General features: G+C 39.9%; 1 protein-coding gene across 1 annotated transcript in view; it reads right to left on the bottom strand.

The window, feature by feature from the left end:
* Positions 1–2655, bottom strand: part of USH2A (usherin) — an 800956-nt gene extending 798301 nt beyond the window's left edge. The window contains exon 1 of the mRNA XM_057531465.1: positions 2171–2655. Within this exon, the coding sequence (XP_057387448.1) occupies positions 2171–2655 (485 nt within the window). The remainder of the gene's footprint in view (positions 1–2170) is intronic.
* Positions 2656–24619: the final 21964 nt, after the last annotated feature.

Raw genomic sequence — 24619 nt, 5'->3', positions numbered from 1 at the left:
AGATTGGGCAAACCAAGAATTATTGCTAAAGATGTTTTCAAAACTTTCCTTAAAGGGCACATGTTTTCACAAATCATTCCTTCTCATTTGCATTTATTCTTTCTGAGAATTGAGAGGTAATAATATGACGGGAGAACACTTAACAGTCACTACTTCACTGTCACTTTTTTACTCTATTTCTACATATATTTGGTGATAAAGTTATGAGACCAAATATATATTTTATGTTAGGCAAATAGGTTTACTTGACATACAGATTTTATATAAAGCGGAAATACGATTTTATGGAAATTCTACTGTGATTGTTTTTAATCCTATGGAAATTCTATTGTGATTTTTTTTTTAACCCTTTGGTAGGTGACTATTTCTAAGTCACTGGAATGAAAGAGTTTCTCTCTGTTCCCTGTCTCTAGGTCTTAAACAATCTAAGAAGAGTTTGCCTCTGTTCATTTCTCTTGAGTTAAATCTACAAGTTAGAATTTGACCATTACTCAAGGATGTATTTGCCACATGCAGGCTTATTTCCCCAAGCTTACTGAAAATGCATTTCTTAATATGTTATTGATTATCTTCCTTGCTATTTTGTTTGCTTGTAAACATACTAGCTTGGGTAGATAATGAATGTGAGAGGAAGGCAGGTAGCAAAATATTTAGGAACTGGATTTATTTTGCTCCTGAATAAACAATAATTGGATAATCCATGTTTTGTTTGTTTTACTTATCTAGTACAAACACCCTGAAATTCCCCCAATTCCCATAGGTATTTCAGTTTTGAGAATGGAAACGACCTTGATGCATGGAACTCTCAAAACCATATACCATGTGCTACTGCCTCTATAAATACTCCTCTGGCTTATTTATACAAAATGATACCAATGGAAGATGAATTTGGTAGAGACATATCCCTTGTAAAAAGCTTGGAATAAATATTTCATCCTAGCCATATTTGTCAAGAGACAATTTTTTAAAACTCTTTGCATGTTAGTTACATAAACTAAGTGGGTTGGATTTACTGACATTTCAAACAGTAAGAAAACAGGGTTTTCTTTTAGGGCACATACAGAAATAGGGGTAATGGTTTGTGATGATTTTCACTCCAAATTAAACAAAATGAAAATATGCCAACTTTCACTTGGCACATTAAAACTAAACACCAAAGATATTTAAGTCATATTTGCTTATGAAATTATAAGACTTTTCTGGTTTGTTTCATGAGTTTTTAGATATTTGGCCAACATCCTCATACAAAGAAAACTTCACAAGGAAAAGAGGCAAAAGCCCTACAGGAAGACGAAAGATAAGCAAAATATGCCTCAAAACTGCCCTATTCATTCCAGTTTCCAGATTGTTTCTAAACACTTAGGGGAAACATTAGATATCAGCTTCAGAAACTATTACAGAATGAAAATCAGGTGATTATAGAAAATAACCAAAAATGTTAAGGAAGCCCCCCTCCAAACTCACTGAAGGCATTTCTACTGGGATCAATGGCATGAATGCTTTTGAGAATCTTTTATGCTTCTCTATATATTTCCTAACAGATGAAAACACCAGGAAGTGAAGGGCCAAAAGTGACCTCTTTTAAGAGATGGGGTGTCATTCATTTATTCAACTCATTATTGAGCATCTTCCAAGATGAGTTAAACAAACATCTCTTCCTGGGAAAATAAGGATGCAGACACCACAGTCCTAAGCCCTCAGAGAACTACATGCCTCATGAAAATTGTATACTCTAGTAAGGGCAAGTTGTTTATACAAACCTGGACCAAAACTTTGAAAATATCCATTATTTGTATTACTAGTCCCCATGCCTTAAAACTCACACTGAGCCTGGTTCAGCCTCTGAAAACTAAGACCAAAAGTTTAGCTAAACTGCTGGAAAAAAAAAAAAAGAGCCAGGTGTAAACATGTCTGCCTGCCATGAAATTATTTTAACACACTCTTCTTTGAGGGTTTACTTCATCCATGGAAAGGAGAGAAATACTTTGAATTTAGGAAAAAAATATTTGGAATATAACATTGACCAGGAGAGCCTAATATAGGAGTAGGTCTTCAGTTGCATCAATTCCAAAGTGCCTTCATTTCTAGGCTGGAATTCAAGTTGCAATACCCTTGACTCTTACTGATTTTGCAGGACCCTAGGAAAGCTTACACTCCCTCTGCTACTTACATTACACCTTCTTGCTCGGGTTTCAACCACACAGCTAGAGTGAATGACGCCGCCAGCCTGGGAGCAGGAGGAGAGGCAAAGCAACGCTGGTGATTTCCAAAAATGAAACTTGCAGAACGGCTGTGGGCGTTGGGACTCAGATCACGCCGGTCCACGGTGATGCAGCCCCTGAGGCCTGCTGAGAAGAGGGCAGTGTAGGCGGGGGGTGACGATCGGTAAGGACAATCCTGAATGCAGAGCCGCTGGGGACAGACCCGAAGGCCTTCAGCTGCGGCAGAGCTCTGACAGAAGGTGCTTCGGGCTGGGAGTCCACACGTCGCTTGGGTTGGCACCACCGAAACCTTCTTGAAAGCTGCCACGTTCTCCAGCCTTGGGAAAAGGCCCTGCGAGTCAGCCCACGATATGGAAGCAAAATAGGTAAAGAGCCATGTTTTAGGGCTGGGAAACAAGAAGCCCAAGCCCAAAGAAAGAGCCAGGCAATTCATGTTTACACAAAAGCATTCTCCTTCCAATCAAGCGTTCCTAAATAAATAATAAGGCCGACGGCGCTGGCCAGCGACTCTTTAACGCGGGGTGCTTTAAATAACATGGAGATAAATCCATTTTCGGGAAACTGCAGATGCCTTTTCACACTGGGGTAACACCGGAGGCCTCCTTAGTGATGGCGAAGACATGAGTAGCAGCTGGTGTCTGGGAATCAAAAGCAGAGAATCAAGGAAGATCTGTTACATCTTTAAAACTTTCGGTGCCTTCTAAGCATGAGGATTCTGAGTCCCCAAGAAACATTATTAAACTTCTTAAAAACATTTTGAAGTACACTCTCTAGAGGAAAACACTCATTCTTTTGGTAACTATCTTCATCGGGCAAATCAAGCCCTTGAAAAGTCCACAGGACAACCAGTTTGACGTATACATATATGCACATACTTTTATTAATATATTTCCCCACACAGTAATTTCAGATTGCTACTCCACCCCAGGGAATTAGCACTATCCACTCTCCTTCACGAGGTAAAGAACTATATAGATTTCCTTTACACACGCACGGGATGTTGTTAACGCAGAGCTAACTTGCAGATGTCCCGAATAAAGCTGGCAAAGCACTTTGGGCCTTTCCCCCGCCTCATCGCAGCATGTGCGGCAACTTTAAGCTCACGGTAAAGCTGATTACAAACCCAACGCCATCTGTCCGTCCTACGCCTTAGTATTTAGCAAACGTTTGTGTGTTTCCTCATATGACTATTTGTAGGTTACATATGGACCCCTAATACTGTGTAAGTAATTGTATTGATAAATAAGCTGAGTTACCATTTCTTTATTGCCTTTCAACCAGGCCCCTCAGTGTGACAAATGGCTCTTCAGAGGACCGCTGTCCCTGGTTGCCTGGCAACGCTGCGGTAACCTCTGGAAAGTCTCAGCAAATAGGCCGCAGCAGCAGGACGGCCGCCCGGAAGACTTGGGTGCCCAAGTCAGGGATTCTGCACAGCGAACGCTTGGTTACCTGAAACTCAGAGTGCAGTCTGCTGGCTGGCCCGCCTGGAACTGAGCTCCTCAAGCCTCCAGCAGGTGCCTCAAGCAGTGGGAGGGACCAGCATGGGGCCAGGCATGCATAATTTTAAAGTAGCAGTGCACCTTATCCTCTAATCCCTTTTTTTGCCCCTTCCCTTTCCCTGGCTTTCATGCACCTCAGTCCATTTAATCATGTCATCAAAATGATCTGCCACCATCAGACTGTAACACAAGGAGCAATTCCCAGTGCTCTTTCTCTTTTCTGGGTTACGAATACATTGATGCTCTAAAAGCTCGGTCCATTGATGCAAGTTTCTGTTGCCCATTCGGTGGTTACTGCATTCTTCACCCCAGAATACCCTCTCCTAAATATACATGCTTCTCTAGATTATGAGAAGCACCTGATGTGATCTCTAAATGTTGCATTTGGAAGATCAGGAATTTTAAATAAACTACAGAAGCAAAAGGACTGCTGACTTTTTAGCTGCTTGACTGGATATGAATATGTGTGTATTTATGAATGCATGTTTGATGTCAATTCTATGTAGTTTTATTACATCCAAAACTCTCTTCAACCGTCTGGGACATCTCATCCTATATGAGAAACATTCTAAAGCAACTGATACTTCTATCCCTCCACCGTCTTATAAATGGAAAATTCATTTGGGACACAACTAGCCAATTGGGCTTTTTCTATAAGTTATCATATTTAGAGAAATGTTTAGAAGTGAGAGAAATGTCTGTATGGCATTTCTTGTTAGTAAGGCAGCCAGAGACAAATCCAGAATGTCTTCAAATTTCTTTCTATTCCTCTTCCAAGAGAGACCTGGCCATAACTTTTAAATATCAACTTTACCAATCAGAACTAGGTGCTTCCAGAGGAAATCTTCATCATTTGTCAAATTATCCTATTCTCTCTACTACTTGATTATTATAATCTTGCAAGGGCAATTTTTATTTAAAAGCAAATTTTAATGTAAAACCAGCTAATATGTAAGGAAAATCAGGGGAAATATGTTTGGAAATAGGTACATAGGACACAGTGAAGTAGTCAAATGGATTACTCACACCTCTACAAAACATGCAACAAATATCTGTCTTCAAATGTGTTATTCAATGGCTGGCTCCTCTTTATGCCTTATGAATCCAAGGATTAACTTTAATTTTTAATTGTGGTGCTTCAGTATATCTTTTGGGTCACCATTCTGGGGATAGAAAATCATCTCCACATAACAACTCCTGCTTTGTAGTAGGAAGTCCATGACTCAAAAGAGACGATCTAAGATTAGCAACTCTGCTCCACAACCAGAAACGCTGCCTGTGATTTGCAAGGGCAGACAATGGACTGACATAGCCCTCAACTTCTGCAGTTCCGAACTATCAATCCTGAAGACACATCTGGTAAATGATTTGGGCACCAACAGTTCTACCACCACTAGAAGTGCCTGACAAATAAATAAAGAAAAAAAAAAAAGTAAGAGTGTACAGGAGGAAAGTTTAGTTCAATACAAGTAACTACGTGCTACTATTTTTCTCATATATTTTCGTGGATTCACTGGGTAGTTCTGTTCTAGACCAGCTTGGCTGGGGCTGGTTGGTCTGATTTGGCCTCACTCTCTCATCTAGCAGTTGGCTTGACACTCATGGGAGTCTACCCCAAGCTCATTCTGGTGGTAGCAGAAAAATTCTGAGCAACATAAGATGGGAGAGCCTAATGTAAAAGTATTATTCAGGCATCTGCTTATATCCTATTTGCTAATGTGCCCATTGACTAGAGCAAGTCACATGGCCAAGCCCAGATTCAAGGGCTGTGAAACTGACTCAGTTCTTCACAGATCAGTTGAGAGCTGCTAGCAATTTCTTCTTCTAGTGGTAAAGACATCATTGAATCAGAATTTCCTTCTTCTGAAAAAGTCTAAAAAATGGTCTTTTAGTTAGACAACTGTAAGTAAGTTCATACTCATTATTGTGGAAAACGTTACTATAATAAGCTTAGTTTTTCAAGCCCTTGAGGCTTAGCTCCAGTTGGTGGACAAAATCAAGGGATATCCTTGGGTTTTTAACATCCTTTAATTTACTATTAAAATTGACTAACCTCTGGCATAACTGATCTAGAAAAACAGTGAATGTATAATAAGTACTATTAGATGTGAAAATAGAGGCATAAACTACAGAGGCAATGTGATTACAAATACAAGAAAATGTAGACAATTTTATGAGAATTAAACTTGAGTTCTTAGGCCAATTGGAAAAGTTGCTTAAAATATTTCCAACTTAGACTGATTCAAGAAGAGAGATGGAAACAACCCAGATGTCCATCAACTGCAGAACAGATAAAGAAATTGTGGTATATGCATAGGCTGGAAGGAGAAAGCACAATGAAAGAAAAGTGAACTACCCCTACAAGCAACAACATGGGTAAATCTCACAGACACGGTCGTCAGTGAAATAAGGCAGACACCTCCAAGAACATAGTGTATGATTCCATTTATATGAAGTGCAAAGGCAAAGCTAATCTGTGGTGACAGAGTCAGAATAGTGCTCTCTTTAAGACAGAGGAAGAAACTGGAAAGTGTTCAAAGAAGCCAGCAGGCGTGCTAGAAATTTATCTTGATATGGGTGGTGGTTACACAGGTGGATACATTTTTAAAAGCTCATCAAGCTTTAAACTTAAGGTTTGTCCACTTTGTGCAAATTATACCTCTATAAAAAAAGAGTAGTAAATTTAAAAAAATATAAGATGAATAGTTGTATCTGTTATAGTCTGAAGTTAAATTTCTTCCCACAAGGAAGACGGTGGGCCTGGAGAGTTGTGCAAACCAGTTATACCACACATCTGGGAAAAGTGTAATTCCAATTTTTACAAACATTCTTGCAAATCGAATAAGAGAATATTTCCCTTCTTTTTTGAGGCAGTATAACCAAAAGAGAGAGAGAGAGAGAGAGAGTGCGTGTGTGTGTGTGTGTGTGTGTGTGAGAGAGAGAGTGAGAGAGAGTGAGAGAGAGAGAGAGAGAAGTCAGGAGAATATGATAAGGGAAAATTAAAGACCAATCATCATGCTCATATGCATAATGCAAAAAAAAATTCTGAATAAAACATAAGCAAACTGAATTCAGAAGTATATAAAAAGCTTAAATCTTTTAAGCTGGCTTTATTCCAGACAAAGTTGGCTTTATTCCAGAATTGCAAAATTGGTTTGAATTTTAAAAATATATTAATTCACCATAAAAATAGTAAAAATTCTTGTGAGTTTTTAGGACCAAAATCCTTAACAGACTAAAGGAGAAAACTTCTATAACTTGACAGTTTACAAAAACATCATAAATAATAATAATAATCAGGATAAATAGCACTTTTGTTAAAATCAGGAGTAGTGCAAGAACACCTACTATCACAGCTTCTAATCAACATTTTACTAGCCAGTGCATGAAAATAAGAATATAAACCAAAGCATAAGTACTGAAAATGATCATCAAATGTCATATATTTCTCTAAATAACAAAACCTAAAGACAAATATTTGACCTAGGTTCTGGAGAGAAGATGTACATATGATGAATGTTGCTCATCAATTTGGGGCCCTTTTTTCTAGGCACATACTACTTGACCCCTTGTCAAGTTAGAGGTGGCCACGTGACTTGCTTTAGCCAATGAAATATGAGCCACTGCCAGGGGAAAGCTACAAGGACCAGTGTGCAATTTCCTGTGCTCACTCCCTTTCACTCTGCCACGTCCAGATGGTGCCTGCTCTGTCAGCCTCTTGCCCTGGCTGGGAAGACATAGATCAGAGTCTGCTTGCTGGCCCTACTGGACACATAGCATGTGTGAAAAATAAACTTTTATTGTTTAAAGGAATTTTTTGAAAAATCTTGGAGTTCTTTATTACTGCAATATAATTTAGTTTAATACGAGTGATGCAAAGATCAATAAACAAAACAACTGCACTTCTCTGTGCCAGATAGAGAATGAAATAAACAAATTAGAAAATATAACAAACTAAAAGATGCTATTCATATTATAAGGTACTTAAGAACAAATCTAAAAAATGCATTACTACTATGAAAAAAATCAAGTTTTACTGGATAACATTTAAGAGACCAAAAACAAATAGAGAAATTATGTTCTTGGATTCAACGACTATCACGAGGATGAAGTTTTCATATAGTTGTCTATTAATCCAATGCAATTCCTATGAAAAGCACAACAGAGTTACTCATGGAACTTGACAAACCTATTTTAAAGCATATAAAAAAGAGCAAACAGCTGACAGTATCCAAGGCACTGCAAACATAGAAGAAGGTGAGGGACTTTGCTAACAGATATCAAGATGTATATAGGGCCATATAAACTAGGAGTGTGCAACATTAGTGCAGAGATGGGGAGAAAAATCCAATAGAAACATCAAGAACCACAGGAAAAGACTCACACATATATAGACTTATATTTGTCCCTGCATATCACTAAAAAAAAGGATGAACTAGTTAGTAAAGTTTGCAAGGAAAATCAATTCCACCTACTGGAAAATAAAATGAAATTGGATCCCTACTTCTCACTATATACGAAAGTTACTTCGAGATAGATTTAGACCTAAATGTTTACAGACAAAACTTGAAAATCTTTTGAAATTAAAGAAGATGCTTTAACCACCTTAAGATGGGAACATATTTCTTAAATTGGACACAAGTACAAAACATAAAAGATAAATAAATGGGACTACATTAAAATCAAGAACTTCTGTTCATCAAATGTCCCCCTAAAGTGAAAACCTAAGAACACCTAAGCCACAACACTAGAGACATGTCACACATGTAATGGGAAAAGAATGAACACAGAGAATGCTTAAATAATTTCTGTGACTCGAAAGACGAATATTCCAATTCTTTTTAAAAAGACAGATGATATAAACAAGGATTTCAGAGAACAGTAAACATGAGGGACCAATAAACTTACAGAAAGTATTGGACTTCATCAATATTTACAGAGAGGCAAATTAAAACCACAATGAAATTTTATTTTACACACGCTAGATCATACAAATTTTATATTAGGGCAATGCCAACCGTTATGAAGGGTATGTAGCAAAATGAACTCTAAATATTTCAGGTGAAAGGGTAAATTAATGCAAATGCTCTAAAGAACAATTTGGCATATTTAGAAAAGTTGAAGCTGCCTATACCCTAAAAAACAGCATGTTCACGCTTATGCACATTCATTAGAAAACCTTAGTGCTTTGCACCAGGGGGCATATTTTGTATGTTCACAGCAGTCGTTTCTGGTAATGCCAGAAAGCTGGAAACCATTCAATGTCTATAATAAATATCAATAAATCACTGACATCTTCCTATGACAACAAATTCTGCTGTTGATCTCTTTCTCACTTTTCTTATTTCTTCTGGCTTTCTGTTCCCCCTGTGCTTCGTGATTTTCTATGATATAAGTTGACTGTTGACACAGTTAACCAACCAAGTAACCAACCACAGGTTACAATGGGCAAGCACAACGCATTGAGTATAATATTCTGATTCTAGGTTTTTATCTTTTCAACAGTTCATGGTAGCTGAGAACACCTAGCATCTATCATTGGGGATTTTTTCCAATTACATCCTTACCCTTTTTCACATTTGAAAATTCAGATGGCTAGTTCTTGGATAATTAAAGATTGGCTTAGAGTCATAACAGTCATCATAATAGATGCCGTATATTGAGTGTCTCACATGTAGCAGGCACCATACACATGATTTACACATGTGTGTATTTACATATACACACATAGCCATCTCATCTTTACTATAACTCTAGGAGGTAAGTGCTCTTACCTCATTTCACAAATGTGGAAATTGCAATTTGGAAGGGCTTCATTCTGTTTGTATTTGCATCTTGAGAAATGAGCATGTCTAACAGGAGGGGCACTCAAACAATGTTTGTTTTTTCAATTTCGTGTTCTTTATTTTTATCATATTTTTCCTGCCAGAATTGAAAACACTAGCTATTTTATAAAGACTATATTAGTTTTGCCAATATAGAAACAATCTTTGTGCTTTCAAATTATAAAGAGATTAAATGACAAAAATGAATCCATAAAGTCATCAAAGTGCAATGTTTTTGACCAGTGTGTCCTACTTATAGTGTAACAGCAGCACCGATATCAAGTGTGACTAGGATACAGGGGTGTCAACCTCAGGCTGTGGCCTGGGCTGTGGTCCTGTCAACCTGAAGGACTGAACCAAGATTATAAATCAAACAGGGTGGTGGGCCAGGCTAGGGGGTGGTTCAGGAAACATATACTACCCAGTAAGGAAGGTGCATGACCGAGAGGCCGAGAGAACAAGAGAGATGTTAAAAGTAAATGACTCAGGCTTCCCTGGTGGTGCAGTGGTTAAGAATCTGCCTGCCAATGCAGGGGACATGGGTTCAAGCCCTGGTCCGGGAAGATCCCACACGCCGAGGAGCAACTAAGCCCATGTGCCACAACTACTGAGCCTGCGCTCTACAGCCCGAGCTCCGCAACGAGAGAAGCCACCGCAGTGAGAAGCCCGTGCACCACAACGAAGAGTAGCCCCCACTCACCGCAACTAGAGAAAGCCCACGTGCAGCAACAAAGACCTAACACAGCCTAAATAAATAAATAAGTAAATAAAATTTATTAAAAAAAAAGTAAATGACTGAGTTGGTAAGTGGGTACAGTAAGTCGGATAGAGAGGACCATGGCTGCCAGCATTAACAGATTCTTCCTGAAACAGAGGACAGTGTAAGCCAATATCCAGTCTGGAAGTAGACATAGCTAGGCTGAGGAGGACCCAATCAGATGCATATGCCCTGACATATGTTTAAAGTACATTTAATAAGATGAGGAAAAACTGAGTTTCTTCTCTCCTCCACTCCATACATTTTCTTTCTCTTTTAAAATTACACAATGGAGGGAGGGGCAAGATGGCAGAAGAGAAAGACGGGGAGATCACCTTCCTTCCCACAGATACAGTAGAAATACATCTACACGTGGAACTGCTCCTACAGAACACCCACTGAACACTGGCAGAAGACGTCAGACCTCCCAAAAGGCAAGAAACTCCCCACGTACTTGGGTAGGGCAAAAGAAAAAAGAAATAACAGAGACAAAAGAATAGGGATGGGACCTGCACCAGTGAGAGGGAGCTGTGAAGGAGGAAAGGTTTCCACGCACTAGGAAACCCCTTCGCGGGCGGAGACTGCGCGTGGCGGAGGGGGGAAGCTTCAGATCCATGGAGGAGAGCGCAGCCACAGGGGTGCAGAGGGCAAAGCGGAGAGACTCCCGCACGGAGGATCGGTGCCGAGCAGTGCTCACCAGCCCGAGAGGCTTGTCTGCTCAGCCGCCGGGGCGGGCGGGGGCTGGGAGCTGAGGCTCGGGCTTCGGTGCTAGTCGGGAGGGAGTCCGGGAAAAAGTCTGCAGCTGCCAAAGAGGCAAGAGACTTTTTCTTGCCTCTTTGTTTCGCGGAGCGCAAGGAGAGGGGATTCAGAGCGCTGCCTAAACGAACTCCAGAGACGGGCGCGAGCCGCGGCTATCAGCGTGGACCCCAGAGGCGGGCGCGAGCCGCGGCTATCAGCGCAGACCGCAGAGACGGGCAGGAGACGCTAAGGCTGCTGCTGCCGCCACCAAGAAGCCTGTGTGCGAGCACAGGTCACTCTCCACACCGCCCCTCCCGGGAGCCGGTGCAGCCCACCACGGCCAGGGTCCCGTGATCCGGGGACAACATCCCCAGGAGAACTCACGGCGCGCCTCAGGCTGCTGCAACGTCATGACGCCTCTGCCGCCGCAGGCTCGCCTCGCCTCCTCTGTACCCCTCCCTCCCCCTGGCCTGAGTGAGCCAGAGCCCCCGAAGCAGCTGCTCCTTTAACCCTGGTCTGTCTGGGCGGGGAACAGACGCCCTCAGGCGACCTACACGCAGAGGCGGGTCCAAATCCAAAGCTGAACCCTGGGAGCTGTGCGAACAAAGAAGAGAAAGGGAAATCTCTCCCAGCAGCCTCAGGAGCAGCGGATTAAAGCTCCACAATAAACTTGATGTGCCTGCATCTGTTGAATACCTGAATAGACAACGAATCAGCCCAAATTCAAGAGGTGGACTTTGGGAGAAGAATATATTAATTTTTCCCCTTTTCCTTTTTTTGTGAGTGTATATGTGTATGCTTCTGGGTGAGATTTTGTCTGTGTAGCTTTGCTTTCACCATTAGTCCTAGGGTTAGGTCCGTCCGTGTTTTTTTTTTTTTTTCCACTTAAAAAATTTTTTTTCCTAATAAATGTTTTCTTAATAATTTTTGCTTATTTTCTATTTATAGAAATTTTAAAAATCTTATAATAAGTTTTTTCATATTTTTTATTTTAAAAAATTAAAAAAAATTTTTAATAAATTTTTTTCTTAATAATTTTTTCTTATTTTTTACTATAAAAAATTAATAAATCTATTTTTAAAAATTAAAAAAAATTTTTCTGAATACATTTATTCTTAATAATTTTTTTTCTTATTTTTTTATTATAATAGCTGTATTTTATTGTATTGTATTTTATCCTCTTTCTTTCTTTCTATTTTTTTCTCCCTTTTATTCTGAGCCGTGTGGATGAAAGGCTCTTGGTGCTCCAGCCAGGCATCAGGGCTGTGCCTCTGAGGTGGGAGAGCCAACTTCAGGACACTGGTCCACAAGAGACCCCCCAGCTCCACGTAATACCAAATGGCGAAAATCTCTCAGAGATCTCCATCTCAACATCAAAACCCAGCTTCACTCAACGACCAGCAAGCTACAGTGCTGGACACCCTATGCCAAACAACTAGCAAGACAGGAACACAGCCCCATCCATTAGCAGAGAGGCTGCCCAAAATCATAATAAGGCCACAGACACCCCAAAACACACCACCAGACGTGGACCTGCCCACCAGAAAGACAAACTCCAGCCTCATCCACCAGAACACAGGCACTAGTCCCCTCCACCAGGAAGCCTACACAACCCACTGAACCAACCTTAGCCACTGGGGACAGATACCAAAAACAATGGGAACTATGAACCTGCAGCCTGTGAAAAGGAGACCCCAAACACAGTAAGATAAGCAAAATGAGAAGACAAAAAACCACACAGCAGGTGAAGGAGCAGGGTCAAAACACACCAGACCTAACAAATGAAGAGGAAATAGGCAGTCTACCTGAAAAAGAATTCAGAATAATGATAGTAAAGATGATCCAAAATCTTGGAAATAGAATAGACAAAATGCAACAAACATTTAACAAGGATGTAGAAGAACTAAAGAGGAACCAAGCAATGATGAAAAACACAATAAATGAAATTAAAAATACTCTAGATGGGATCAATAGCAGAATAACTGAGGCAGAAGAACGGATAAGTGACCTGGAAGATAAAATGGTGGAAATAACTACTGCAGAGCAGAATAAAGAAAAAAGAATGAAAAGAACTGAGGACAGTCTCAGAGACCTCTGGGACAACATTAAATGCACCAACATTCGAATTATAGGGGTCCCAGAAGAAGAAGAGAAAAAGAAAGGGACTGAGAAAATATTTGAAGAGATTATAGTTGAAAACTTCCCTAATATGGGAAAGGAAATAGGTAATCAAGTCCTGGAAGCACAGAGAGTCCCATACAGGATAAACCCAAGGAGAAACACGCCAAGACACATATTAATCAAACTATCAAAAATTAAATATAAAGAAAACATATTAAAAGCAGCAAGGGAAAAACAACAAATAACACACAAGGGAATCCCCATAAGGTTAACATCTGATCTTTCAGCAGAAACTCTGCAAACCAGAAGGGAGTGGCAGGATATACTTAAAGTGATGAAGGAGAAAAACCTACAACCAAGATTACTCTACCCAGCAAGGATCTCATTCAGATGTGATGGAGAAATTAAAACCTTTACAGACAAGCAAAAGCTGAGAGAGTTCAGCACCACCAAACCAGCTTTACAACAAATGCTAAAGGAACTTGTCTAGGCAAGAAACACAAGAGAAGGAAAACACCTACAATAACAAACCCAAAACAATTAAGAAAATGGGAATAGGAACATACATATCAATAATTACCTTGAATGTAAATGGATTAAATGCTCCCACCAAAAGACACAGACTGGCTGAATGGATACAAAAACAAGACCCATATATATGCTGTCTACAAGAGACCCACTTCAGACCTAGAGACACATACAGATTGAAAGTGAGGGGATGGAAAAAGATATTCCATGCAAATGGAAATCAAAAGAAAGCTGGAGTAGCAATTCTCATATCAGACAAAATAGACTTAAAATAAAGACTATTACAAGAGACAAAGAAGGACACTATATAATGATCAAGGGATCGATCCAAGAGGAAGCTATAACAATTGTAAATATTGATGCACCCAACATAGGAGCACCTCAATACATAAGGCAAATACTAACAGCCATAAAAGGGGAAATCGACAGCAACACAATCATAGTAGGGGACTTTAACACCCCACTTTCACCAATGGACAGATCATCCAAAATGAAAATAAATAAGGAAACACAAGCTTTAAATGATACATTAAACAAGATGGACTTAATTGATATTTATAGGACATTCCACCCAAAAACAACAGAATACACATTTTTCTCAAGTGCTCATGGAACATTCTCCAGGATAGATCATACCTTGGGTCACAAATCAAGCCTTGGTAAATTTAAGAAAATTGAAATCGTATCAAGTATCTTTTCTGACCACAATGCTATGAGACTAGATATCAACTGCAGGAAAAGATCTGTAAAAAATACAAACACATGGAGGCTACACAATACACTACTTAATAACGAAGTGATCACTGAAGAAATCAAAGGGAAAATCAAAAAATACCTAGAAACAAATGACAATGAAAACACGATGACCCAAAATCTATAGGATGCAGCAAAAGCAGTGCTAAGAGGGAAGTTTATAGCAATACAAGCCTATATCAAGAAACAGGAAACATCTCGAATAAACAACCTAACCTTGCACCTAAAGCAATTAGAGAAAGAAGAGCAAAAGAACCCCAAAGCTAGCAGAAGGAAAGAAATCTTAAAGATCAGATCAGAAATAAATGAAAAAGAAATGAAGGAAACAATAGCAAAAATCAATGAAACTAAAAGCTGGTTCTTCGAGAAGATCAACAAAATTGTTAAACCATTAGCCAGACTCATCAAGAGAAAAAGGGAGAAGACTCAAATCAATAGAATTAGAAATGAAAAAGGAGAAGTAAACACTGACACTGCAGAAATACAAACGATCATGAGAGATTACTACAAGCAACTCTATGCCAATAAAATGGACAACCTGGAAGAAATGGACAGATTCTTAGAAATGCACAACCTAGCGAGACTGAACCAGGAAGAAATAGAAAATATGAACAGACCAATCACAAGCACTGAAATTGACACTGTGATTAAAAATCTTCCAACAAACAAAAGCCCAGGACCAGATGGCTTCACAGGCGAATTCTATCAAACATTTAGAGAAGAGCTAACACCTATCCTTCTCAAAATCTTCCAAAATATTGCAGAGGGAGGAACACTTCCAAACTCATTCTACGAGGCCACCATCACCCTGATACCAAAACCAGACAAAGATGTCACAAAGAAAGAAAACTACAGGCCAATATCACTGATGAACATAGATGCAAAAATCCTCAACAAAATACTAGCAAACAGAATCCAACAGCACATTAAAAGGATTATACACCATGATCAAGTGGGGTTTATTCCAGGAATGCAAGGATTCTTCAATATATGCAAATCAATCAACGTGATACATCACATTAACAAATTGAAGGAGAAAAACCATATGATCATCTCAATAGATGCAGAGAAAGCTTTCGACAAAATTCAACACCCATTTATGATGAAAGCCCTGCAGAAAGTAGGCATAGAGGGAACTTTCCTCAACATAATAAAGGCCATATGACAAACCCACAGCCAACATTGTCCTCAATGGTGAAAAACTGAAACCATTTCCACTAAGATCAGGAACAAGACAAGGTTGCCCACTCTCACCACTATTATTCAACATAGTTTTGGAAGTGTTAGCCACAGCAATCAGAGAAGAAAAAGAAATAAAAGGAATCCTATTCGGAAAAGAAGAATAAAGCTGTCACTGTTTGCAGATGACATGATACTATACATAGAGAATCCTAAAACTGCCACCAGAAAACTACTAGAGCTAATCAATGAATTTGGTAAAGTAGCAGGATACAAAATTAATGCACAGAAATCTCTTGCATTCCTATATACTAATGATGAAAAATCTGAAAGTGAAATTAAGAAAACACTCCCGTTTACCATTGCAACAAAAAGAATAAAATATCTAGGAATAAACCTACCTAAGGAGACAAAAGACCTGTATGCAGAAAATTATAGGACACTGATGAAAGAAATTAAAGATGATACAAATAGATGGAGAGATATACCATGTTCTTGGATTGGAAGAATCAACATTGTGACAATGACTCTACTACCGAAAGCAATCTACAGATTCAATGCAATCCCTATCAAACTACCACTGGCATTTTTCACAGAACTAGAACAAAAAATTTCACAATTTGTATGGAGAAACAAAAGACCCCGAATAGCCAAAGCAATCTTGAGAACGAAAAATGGAGCTGGAGGAATCAGGCTCCCTGACTTCAGACTATATTACAAAGCTTCCATAATCAAGACAGTTTGGTACTGGCACAAAAACAGAAATATAGATCAATGGAACAGGATAGAAAGCCCAGAGATAAACCCACGCACACACGGTCACCTTATCTTTGATAAAGGAGGCAAGCATACACAGTGGAGAAAAGACAGCCTCTTCAATAAGTGGTGCTGGGAAAATTGGACAGGTACATGTAAAAGTATGAAATTAGAACACTCCCTGACACCATCACAAAAACAAACTCAAAATGGATTAAAGACCTAAGTGTAAGGGCAGACACTATCAAACTCTTAGAGGAAAACATAGTCAGAACACTCTATGACATAAATCACAGCAAGATCCTTTTTGACCCAGCTCCTAGAGAAATGGAAATAAAAACACAAATAAACAAATGGGACCTAATGAAGCTTAAAAGCTTTTGCACAGCAAAGGAAACCATAAACAAGACCAAAAGACAACCCTCAGAATGGGAGAAAATATTTGCAAATGAAGCAACTGACAAAGGATTAATCTCCAAGATTTACAAGCAGCTCATGCAGCTCAATAACAAAAAAACAAACAACCCAATCCAAAAATGGGCAGAAGATCTAAATAGACATTTCTCCAAAGAAGATATACAGATGGCCAACAGACACATGAAAGGATGCTCAACATCACTAATCATTAGAGAAATGCAAATCAAAACTACAATGAGGTATCATCTCACACCGGTCAGAATGGCCATCATCAAAAAATCTACAAACAATAAATGCTGGATAGGATGTGGAGAAAAGGGAACACTCTTGTACTGTTGGTGGGAATGTAAATTGATACAGTCACTATGGAGAACAGTATGGAGGTTCCTTAAAAAACTACAAATAGAACTACCATATGACCCAGCAATCCCACTACTGGGCATATACCCTGAGAAAACCATAATTCAAAAAGAGTCATGTACCAAAATGTTCATTGCAGCTCTATTTACAATAGCCAGGACATGGAAGCAACCTAAGTGTCCATCATTGGATGAATGGACAAAGAAGATGTGGCACATATATACAATGGAATATTACTCAGCCATAAAAAGAAATGAAATGGAGGTATTTGTAATGAGGTGGATGGAGTTAGAGTCTGTCATACAGAGTGAAGTAAGTCAGAAAGAGAAAAACAAATACAGTATGCTAACACATATATATGGAATCTAAGGCGGAAAAAAAAAAGTCATGAAGAACCTAGTGGCAGGATGGGAATAAAGACACAGACCTACTAAAGAATGGACTTGAGGATATGGGGAGGGGGAGGGGTGAGATGTGACAGGGTGAGAGAGTGTCATGGACATATATACACTACCAAATGTAAAATAGGTAGCTAGTGGGAAGCAGCCACATAGCACAGGGAGATCAGCTCGGTGCTTTGTGACCGCCTGGGGGGGTGGGATGGGGAGGGTGGGAGGGAGGGAGATGCGGGAGGGAGGAGATATGGGAACGTGTGTATATGTGTAGCTGATTCACTTTGTTATAAAGCAGAAACTAACACACCGTTGTAAAGCAATTATACTTCAATAAAGATGTTTAAAAAAAACAAAAACAAAAAATAAAAAAATAAAATAAAATAAAATTACACAATGTATTAGCAGCGTAAAAAAAGATTTTTTAAGCTATACGAGGAGACAAAATTGAAGACTTCATCCACACCGCACCATCATCTCTTCATTATGCCTCTGCTAGAATTTTGACCTTCTTCTACAAGCATGAAGTATGTATATTCTACACCAATCAGATTCCACAATGTGAAAATTTCAGCAAAATGCTTCCTATTTTTGGAAAATTCCCATTCATTTTCTTTTGCAATTTTCTGAACCAATACAATCCCTTACAATGCTTAAAATTCAGAGCATAAAGTAAATCATTTTCCTTGAATAGGAATAATTCACACATTATTTGATTTCTGAAGTCTTAAACTAAGGTACTTACTGACAAAGTAAGAATAAATCGAAGTGTTATGCGAGTCAAAGTGACACGTGACCTAAAGGTGGAAGTTTAAAGAGTCAGTGCTGGAGGGGCCCTCTCCCCTGATTTTCTGGTCATACTGATATGGAACAATCATCATCCAGGTCTCTGAATAACTACACCTAGAACACACAGATAACCTGCAATGGTCATGTAACATGCAGGACGTGTAGCATGAATAAGAGATAAACCCATGTGGTTTTAAGCCACTGAGATTCTAGGATTGTTTGTTATGACAGTAGGGACTACCCTCTGTGATACACAGGGTCTGTTGCATTTCCTTATACAGCTACACCTGCAGCAGGAAAATTGCTGACACTCCTATCAAATGTACTTGAAAACAAGGCTGGTGCATTCAATGGACAACTAAGGACCTAACCCGCATCCATAAAAACCCATATCCTTCAGTCAGTGAGCACAGTTGACCCCGCAGAGTAAAAGCATCGACTTGTAGTGCCTGGAAAGGAGTGATTGCGTCTTTAATTTTCAGGCATACTGAGGAAGCAGCAGCTCTTTGGCCCCTAAGAGGCTAGAAGTCCTTTAATAATGTTGGATCCAGTTGGTTGGCAAATGGGTATCAAAACAAAAACAGAAAAAACTGGCCACAATCTTCTCAGATGGGTCTCAGAAAAGGAGACAGTGTATTCCAGCAAGAAAAACTGTTTGAGAGAGAGAGAAAGCTCCCCCCAAAACAGGGCCTGTAGGAAGAAGACTACAGGTAAGGACAAGCTGGAACAAAAGGATAAAGAAAGTACGTAAGGCAGGAGCAAGTCAGATCAGAGAAGACAACCAAAAACGTCAGCAGGGGGACCGTCTGTGAAGCAGCGTTACCGCCAGTCACACACACCACCTAGCCGGGCAGCTAGGGAGGCCCCTTTATACCACCCCCATTAGTTCAGTTCAGTCTTAGGCAGAAGCTACGTCTTAATTCGAGGACAACGCCAATAATCCATAGAAGGGAAATCTCCTTCCTTGGAGTGGGTTAGAGATTCACCCACGGGCTCAATGGAAGTTGACTTCTTGGAATGGTGTGATCCTCAAGGCCAGGCCTAAAATCCCCAGAATGCAGCATTTGCCTCCTAGAGAATGACAGAAACGTCAGAACCTCTCACTTCCAAGAAGAAAACAAGCCACAAGGAGATAAGGCACGCGACAGCACTATCCAATAGAGTAGCCAGAGACCTGCCCTGAGGGATGCGAGCCCTCGGACTTAGGAGACCACAGTGGAAGATGTTTCACAGTCAGAAGAGGCAGTCACTGAAAAGATGAGCAAAGCACCACGCCTTGCTGGTGAGGCTCAGCCCTATCCCCGTAAGATGCTGAGAAGCTGGTGAGGGACACAGTATGTCTTATGGGTATTTCAAAAAAAAAGATAAGGTTAAATGAACGGACCACATACCCACCATCACCTGGAGCACTGTGACAGGTAGGACCATTTAGTGGGTAAGAATGCAAGCTCCAGAGACAGCCTGCGTTAGAACCCTGGCTCCACCCCCTATATTTGCTGTGTGTTCCTGGACAGGTTACTTAACCTCTTTTTTTCAGTTTCCTAATCTGTAAAATGGGAATATTACCTACCTCCTAGGGTTGTCAGGGGATTAAATGTAGAGAACATAGACTGGCTTTTCACTCTTTATATATTTTTTTTTCCAATTTATACCTACTGAGTTTTTCTATAATTGTACATCCAAAGACAATAGAGAGAATAAGTACATTTGGAGGAAATACTACCATACATTTTTCTGTCATTAGATTTCAAACACTTTTACAGATTATCTCATTTGATCTGTATAACAACACTACAGATTGGACAGAGACAGTATCACTCCCAAAATACACATGAAGAAAAAGATAATCCAGGCTTACATCACTTGACGGGCAAGTGGCAAAACCCAGATTAACTGGATTGGACCTAGTACCTGTCATCTTATTCAAAGGCCGAATTCAGAGGTTTCATGAAATGCTGGGGTATTGAATTACATTTTGAGAATTAATGGGTTTTATAGATAGAGGAGAACACAATGAGCCTTTCAAGTGATAGGAACAACATAAGTGAAGACACCTAGTTTAGAATAAGATTGTCCTACATTTACAGGACATGTATTTCCTATAGAAATACATAAATACGATTCATTGCTCTAAAGTAGATTATATCAGATTTGCAAATTTTTCTGAGAATGTTCAAAGCATTAACAAGGGTATTATAAATAACTTTGGGAGCCTCAGTTTTTTTATTCAGTTTCTAGGTCCTAGCCATTCTCATTCTACAGCCTTGATCAAAATTGTTGAACACATGTTCTTATACTTCGTAAATTATGCACACCCTCAGATGGCCCAGGAATTGCATTTGTTTGAGGCATAAAAGCTTCACATGGATATTTCAGGTTGCACTGGGACACGTGGGGAACTTGATACCATTGATAGCGCGTGGCAGGCCATCTAACTCCTGTCCGTTCTTTCTCCTCATGCTGGGCAAGGGCCAAGACTGAGCCTGGCAGGTGAATTCAAGATGGGCTTCCTAGAGCTGAGCCTGTCAGGGACATAATAGCTGCCAGGCAGTACGGGACAGGTAGTGGCCGGCAAGTTAATAGCTGGCGAGCAGGACAAATAGGTGGGTGTGGGTCTGAAAATGAAAATGACACAGTGTGAGGGAAGGACAGCAGGCAAGCAGAGCACAGGATGGAGCTCCAGCCAGACAGGCAATCGGCGATAATTAAGGCTCAAGTTTCTGCAAAGAGCCACGCTCCTCAGAACGAGGTGCCTCCCTCTTAACAAGCAGGAAAGCCCTGGACTGCCTGAAACCCACGGGTGTGGGGTTTCAACATGCTTTTGAGAAAGTGCCATCGTAGTGAGGGAGGAAACATGAAGACACAGCAGGTTTCAGGGCACAGTGAACTAAGCAGGGAGGGTGGTACATCTGGTCTTAGAAACTCAACCCAGTTGAATAGCCCCTGAAACACTCCCAAAGAGTAAAAAAAAAAAAAAAAAATGTGTCCTACACTTAGAATGAAAGAGAAGACGTAAAAGTCATGATGATGGGAAGAAAAATTATTTTGCTTGGGAGAAAACGCCAACATTATGTGTTGGAGAGCTCTTTTGTCTTAATTTAGGGAAAATAATATGGAATCTGCTGCATCAGTAGACTTTTCTAAAAGGTCTCTGTAACTCTCCATGTAATTTACTTATGTGGTTTATTAGTATAATTTTTAGGTTCAGAAGTCAAAGGCTTCAAGAGAAGAAGAGCAAGAGTTAGAAAAATGATGAGAATAATAAAATTTGAGCAAAATACATTTGCAAAATAGTTTCTGAAAGTTATGTAAACACTATCATTATCAGCAAAACTGAAACAGATAGTTTGAGAAATAAGAGATTTTACTGAAAAGAAAATTGCTTGGGAGGGAGCTGATGTGAGGCTCAACTCTGATGGGACTCACTATTGTTAGGGTTTGAACCCAAACCCAGGTCTCCTGATGACCAGACCAGCATGATTTCTACCTCGTTCCATACCCATGAACAGATTTGATTACATTTGCTTTTGCATATATGTAAAATTATACATTTTACATATATGCAAAATCAAACAGTTCATGAAGAAGAATTAAGGAACATGAGTATGTGAGCAATCCCTTTGTAATAATAACAATACTAACAATGTTATAAGTGTTAAATGAGTGTACAGTATGTATCAGGCATCATGTTGGAAAAACTATCTCATCTAGTCTATACAAAAACCTCCAGCAATAATGAACACTTTTTGAGATATCAGGATGCTGGGACCTGGATATTAAGGAATTTATTAAAGAATGACAATGTTTAGGAAGAAATATTCAAGATTCAAATCTAGCTCCACCTAAATCTTTGCCAAATGCCACATTGTCATTTAAAGCAATGATCCCAGAACATTCTCGTATTAGACATTTTCTTATATTCTAATTGTACCCTTCAAGTAATTTAGGCAGTACTGAGCATCTACAGTCTACCAGGCACTGTGCTACACCAACTGATGAATGGATACCAATTCTAAGAAAACCCTTGAAATTAAAAATTGGCCTTTTGCTTATAAAATAATAATAAAGGATTTTATTTTAGGAGAGAAGAGAAAAGTCCTTAGTTTAACTGAGATCCACAGATGCAGCCCCTTTTGGCTGTAGGGTGTTCAGATGCCTCCAATTCTGCTGTTCGAGAATCACAATAATAGAGCACATTCAGAAGGATCATCTGAGAAAAAGCCAGGAAGTTGGGGGGAAAAATGAGGAGTAAAGCAGAGTTTTGAATGAGTACTTGATAAGATTAAAGTTATCGGCAATAAGGGAGCCACTTTAGGTAGGGGCAAATGAATCGACTCTAATTTTAACCTAAAATACCACTACAGGGGCAGTAAAATTCTTTCTACTTGGATAAATATTCTCTATCTGAATTACAGCTTGCAGTGAGAATGTAATAAGAGTAACCTAACTTGACAAGACGCTATGACCACAAAAAAGGAGCTCTTTGCCAGGCAGCTGCAGGACTGGCCACCAGAAATGAAATGGAACTAGAGTAAAATCTGCAAATGATCCATCAAAAGCAGGGTAGAGTTCAAGAGAAATGAGTCGTATGGGCAAAGCCCAGTGAGATATTTAATAGGTAAGAAAGTGGGCTACAGGAAAGAGTCACTTGAAGATTGACTGTGGGACTTACTATCTTCTCAGAAACTATGCCACTATGTATGTTTGCATCTTGTCTGGTTATATACCTAGTAATTAGTGATTTGTTAAATGAATGAATGAGAAAACAAACAACCCAAATCTATAATGTAGCTCATGTCAACCCTCATGTTGGAAGGCCATACTCCATGCTCCAGCTTCAGCTTTGGGAGGAACATGCAACATCCAGTACTATAATGAAACTCAGTAGCCTTGAGAGCTCCTAAAAATGCCAACATAAGGGAAAGTGGGATGTGGCAGATTGGCAGGCAGGAGGAAAAAGAGAAACCAAAAGAGTCAGCAGGGAAAAAAATAAAAAGAATTTGAACCAGGCTCAGAAATTCAAAATGCACTTTTTAAAAAGTCAACATTGTATTACATTTTTGTTAACATGTAAGTTCAGCTTGCTCTTGTCAGGAAAAAGTCTTGAAAAATAAAGCCTATGGAGGTTGCCTCTGGGAGTACAGAGATGACACCCAAGCGGCAACTGCTCTGTACCTGGTCTTTCATGGTTTCATCCGGTTTGGACACTTCTCTCTTAAGCCAATTCTCTTAAATTATCTTTAAAATTTCTGCTTCACTTATCTTTAAAAAAGAAAGAATAAAACTGAAAGCTGACTTCTCAACAGAAACAATGGACGTCGGAAGAAAACAACATTACCTTTGAAGAAATATAAATGACAACATAGAATTCTTTAACCATCAAAACTAACTTTCAGATCAAGGATGAAATCAACATATTTTCTAAAAAACAGAAATTGAGAGACATTTTTGCCAGTAAATCTTCACTAAAGTAGAACTAACAGAAATCCTTTAGTAAGAAGGAAAATGAACATGGGTGGTGGGCGAGTGGGTAGGGAGTAAAAGAAAGAATACAAAAAAAACATAAAATCGGGGAGACCTTCAAGATGGTGGAGAAGTGACGTGGAGATCACCTTCCTCCCCACAAATACATTAAAAATACATCTACACATGGAACAACTCCTACAGAACACCTACTGAATGCTGGCAGAAGACCTCAGACTTCCCAAAAGGCAAGAAACTCCCCACGTACCTCAGTAGGGCAAAAGAAAAAAGAAAAAACAGAGACAAAAGAATAGGGACAGGACCTGCACCTCTGGGAGGGAGCTGTGAAGGAGGAAAAGTTTCCATGCACTAGGAAGCCCCTTCACTGGAGGAGACAGGGGGTGGCGGGGGGGAAGCTTCAGAGCCACGGAGGAGAGCGCAGCAACAGGGGTGCAGAGGGCAAATTGGAGAGAGTCCCGTACAGAGGATTGGTGCTGACCAGCACTCACCAGCCTGAGATGCTTATCTGCTCACCTGTCACGGTGGCTGGGGGCTGGGAGCTGAGGCTCCAGCTTCAGAGGACAGATCCCAGGGAGAGGACTGGGGTTGGCTGCATGAACATAGCCTGAAGGGGGGCTAGTGCACCACGGCTAGCCAGGAGGCAGTCCGGGAAAAAGTCTGGAACTGCCTCAGAGGCAAAAGACCATAGATTCAGGGTGAGCGAGGAGAGGGGATTCAGAGCACCACTTAAATGAGCTCCAGAGACGGGCACGAGCCATGGCTATCAGCATGGACACCAGAGATGGGCATGAAACACTAA

The sequence above is a fragment of the Balaenoptera acutorostrata genome, chromosome 1, assembly GCF_949987535.1.
Source record: "Balaenoptera acutorostrata chromosome 1, mBalAcu1.1, whole genome shotgun sequence".
NCBI lineage: Eukaryota > Metazoa > Chordata > Mammalia > Artiodactyla > Balaenopteridae > Balaenoptera > Balaenoptera acutorostrata.
The sequence above is the reverse complement of the archived record's forward strand: the minus strand, read 5'-3'. Positions and strand labels throughout refer to the sequence as shown.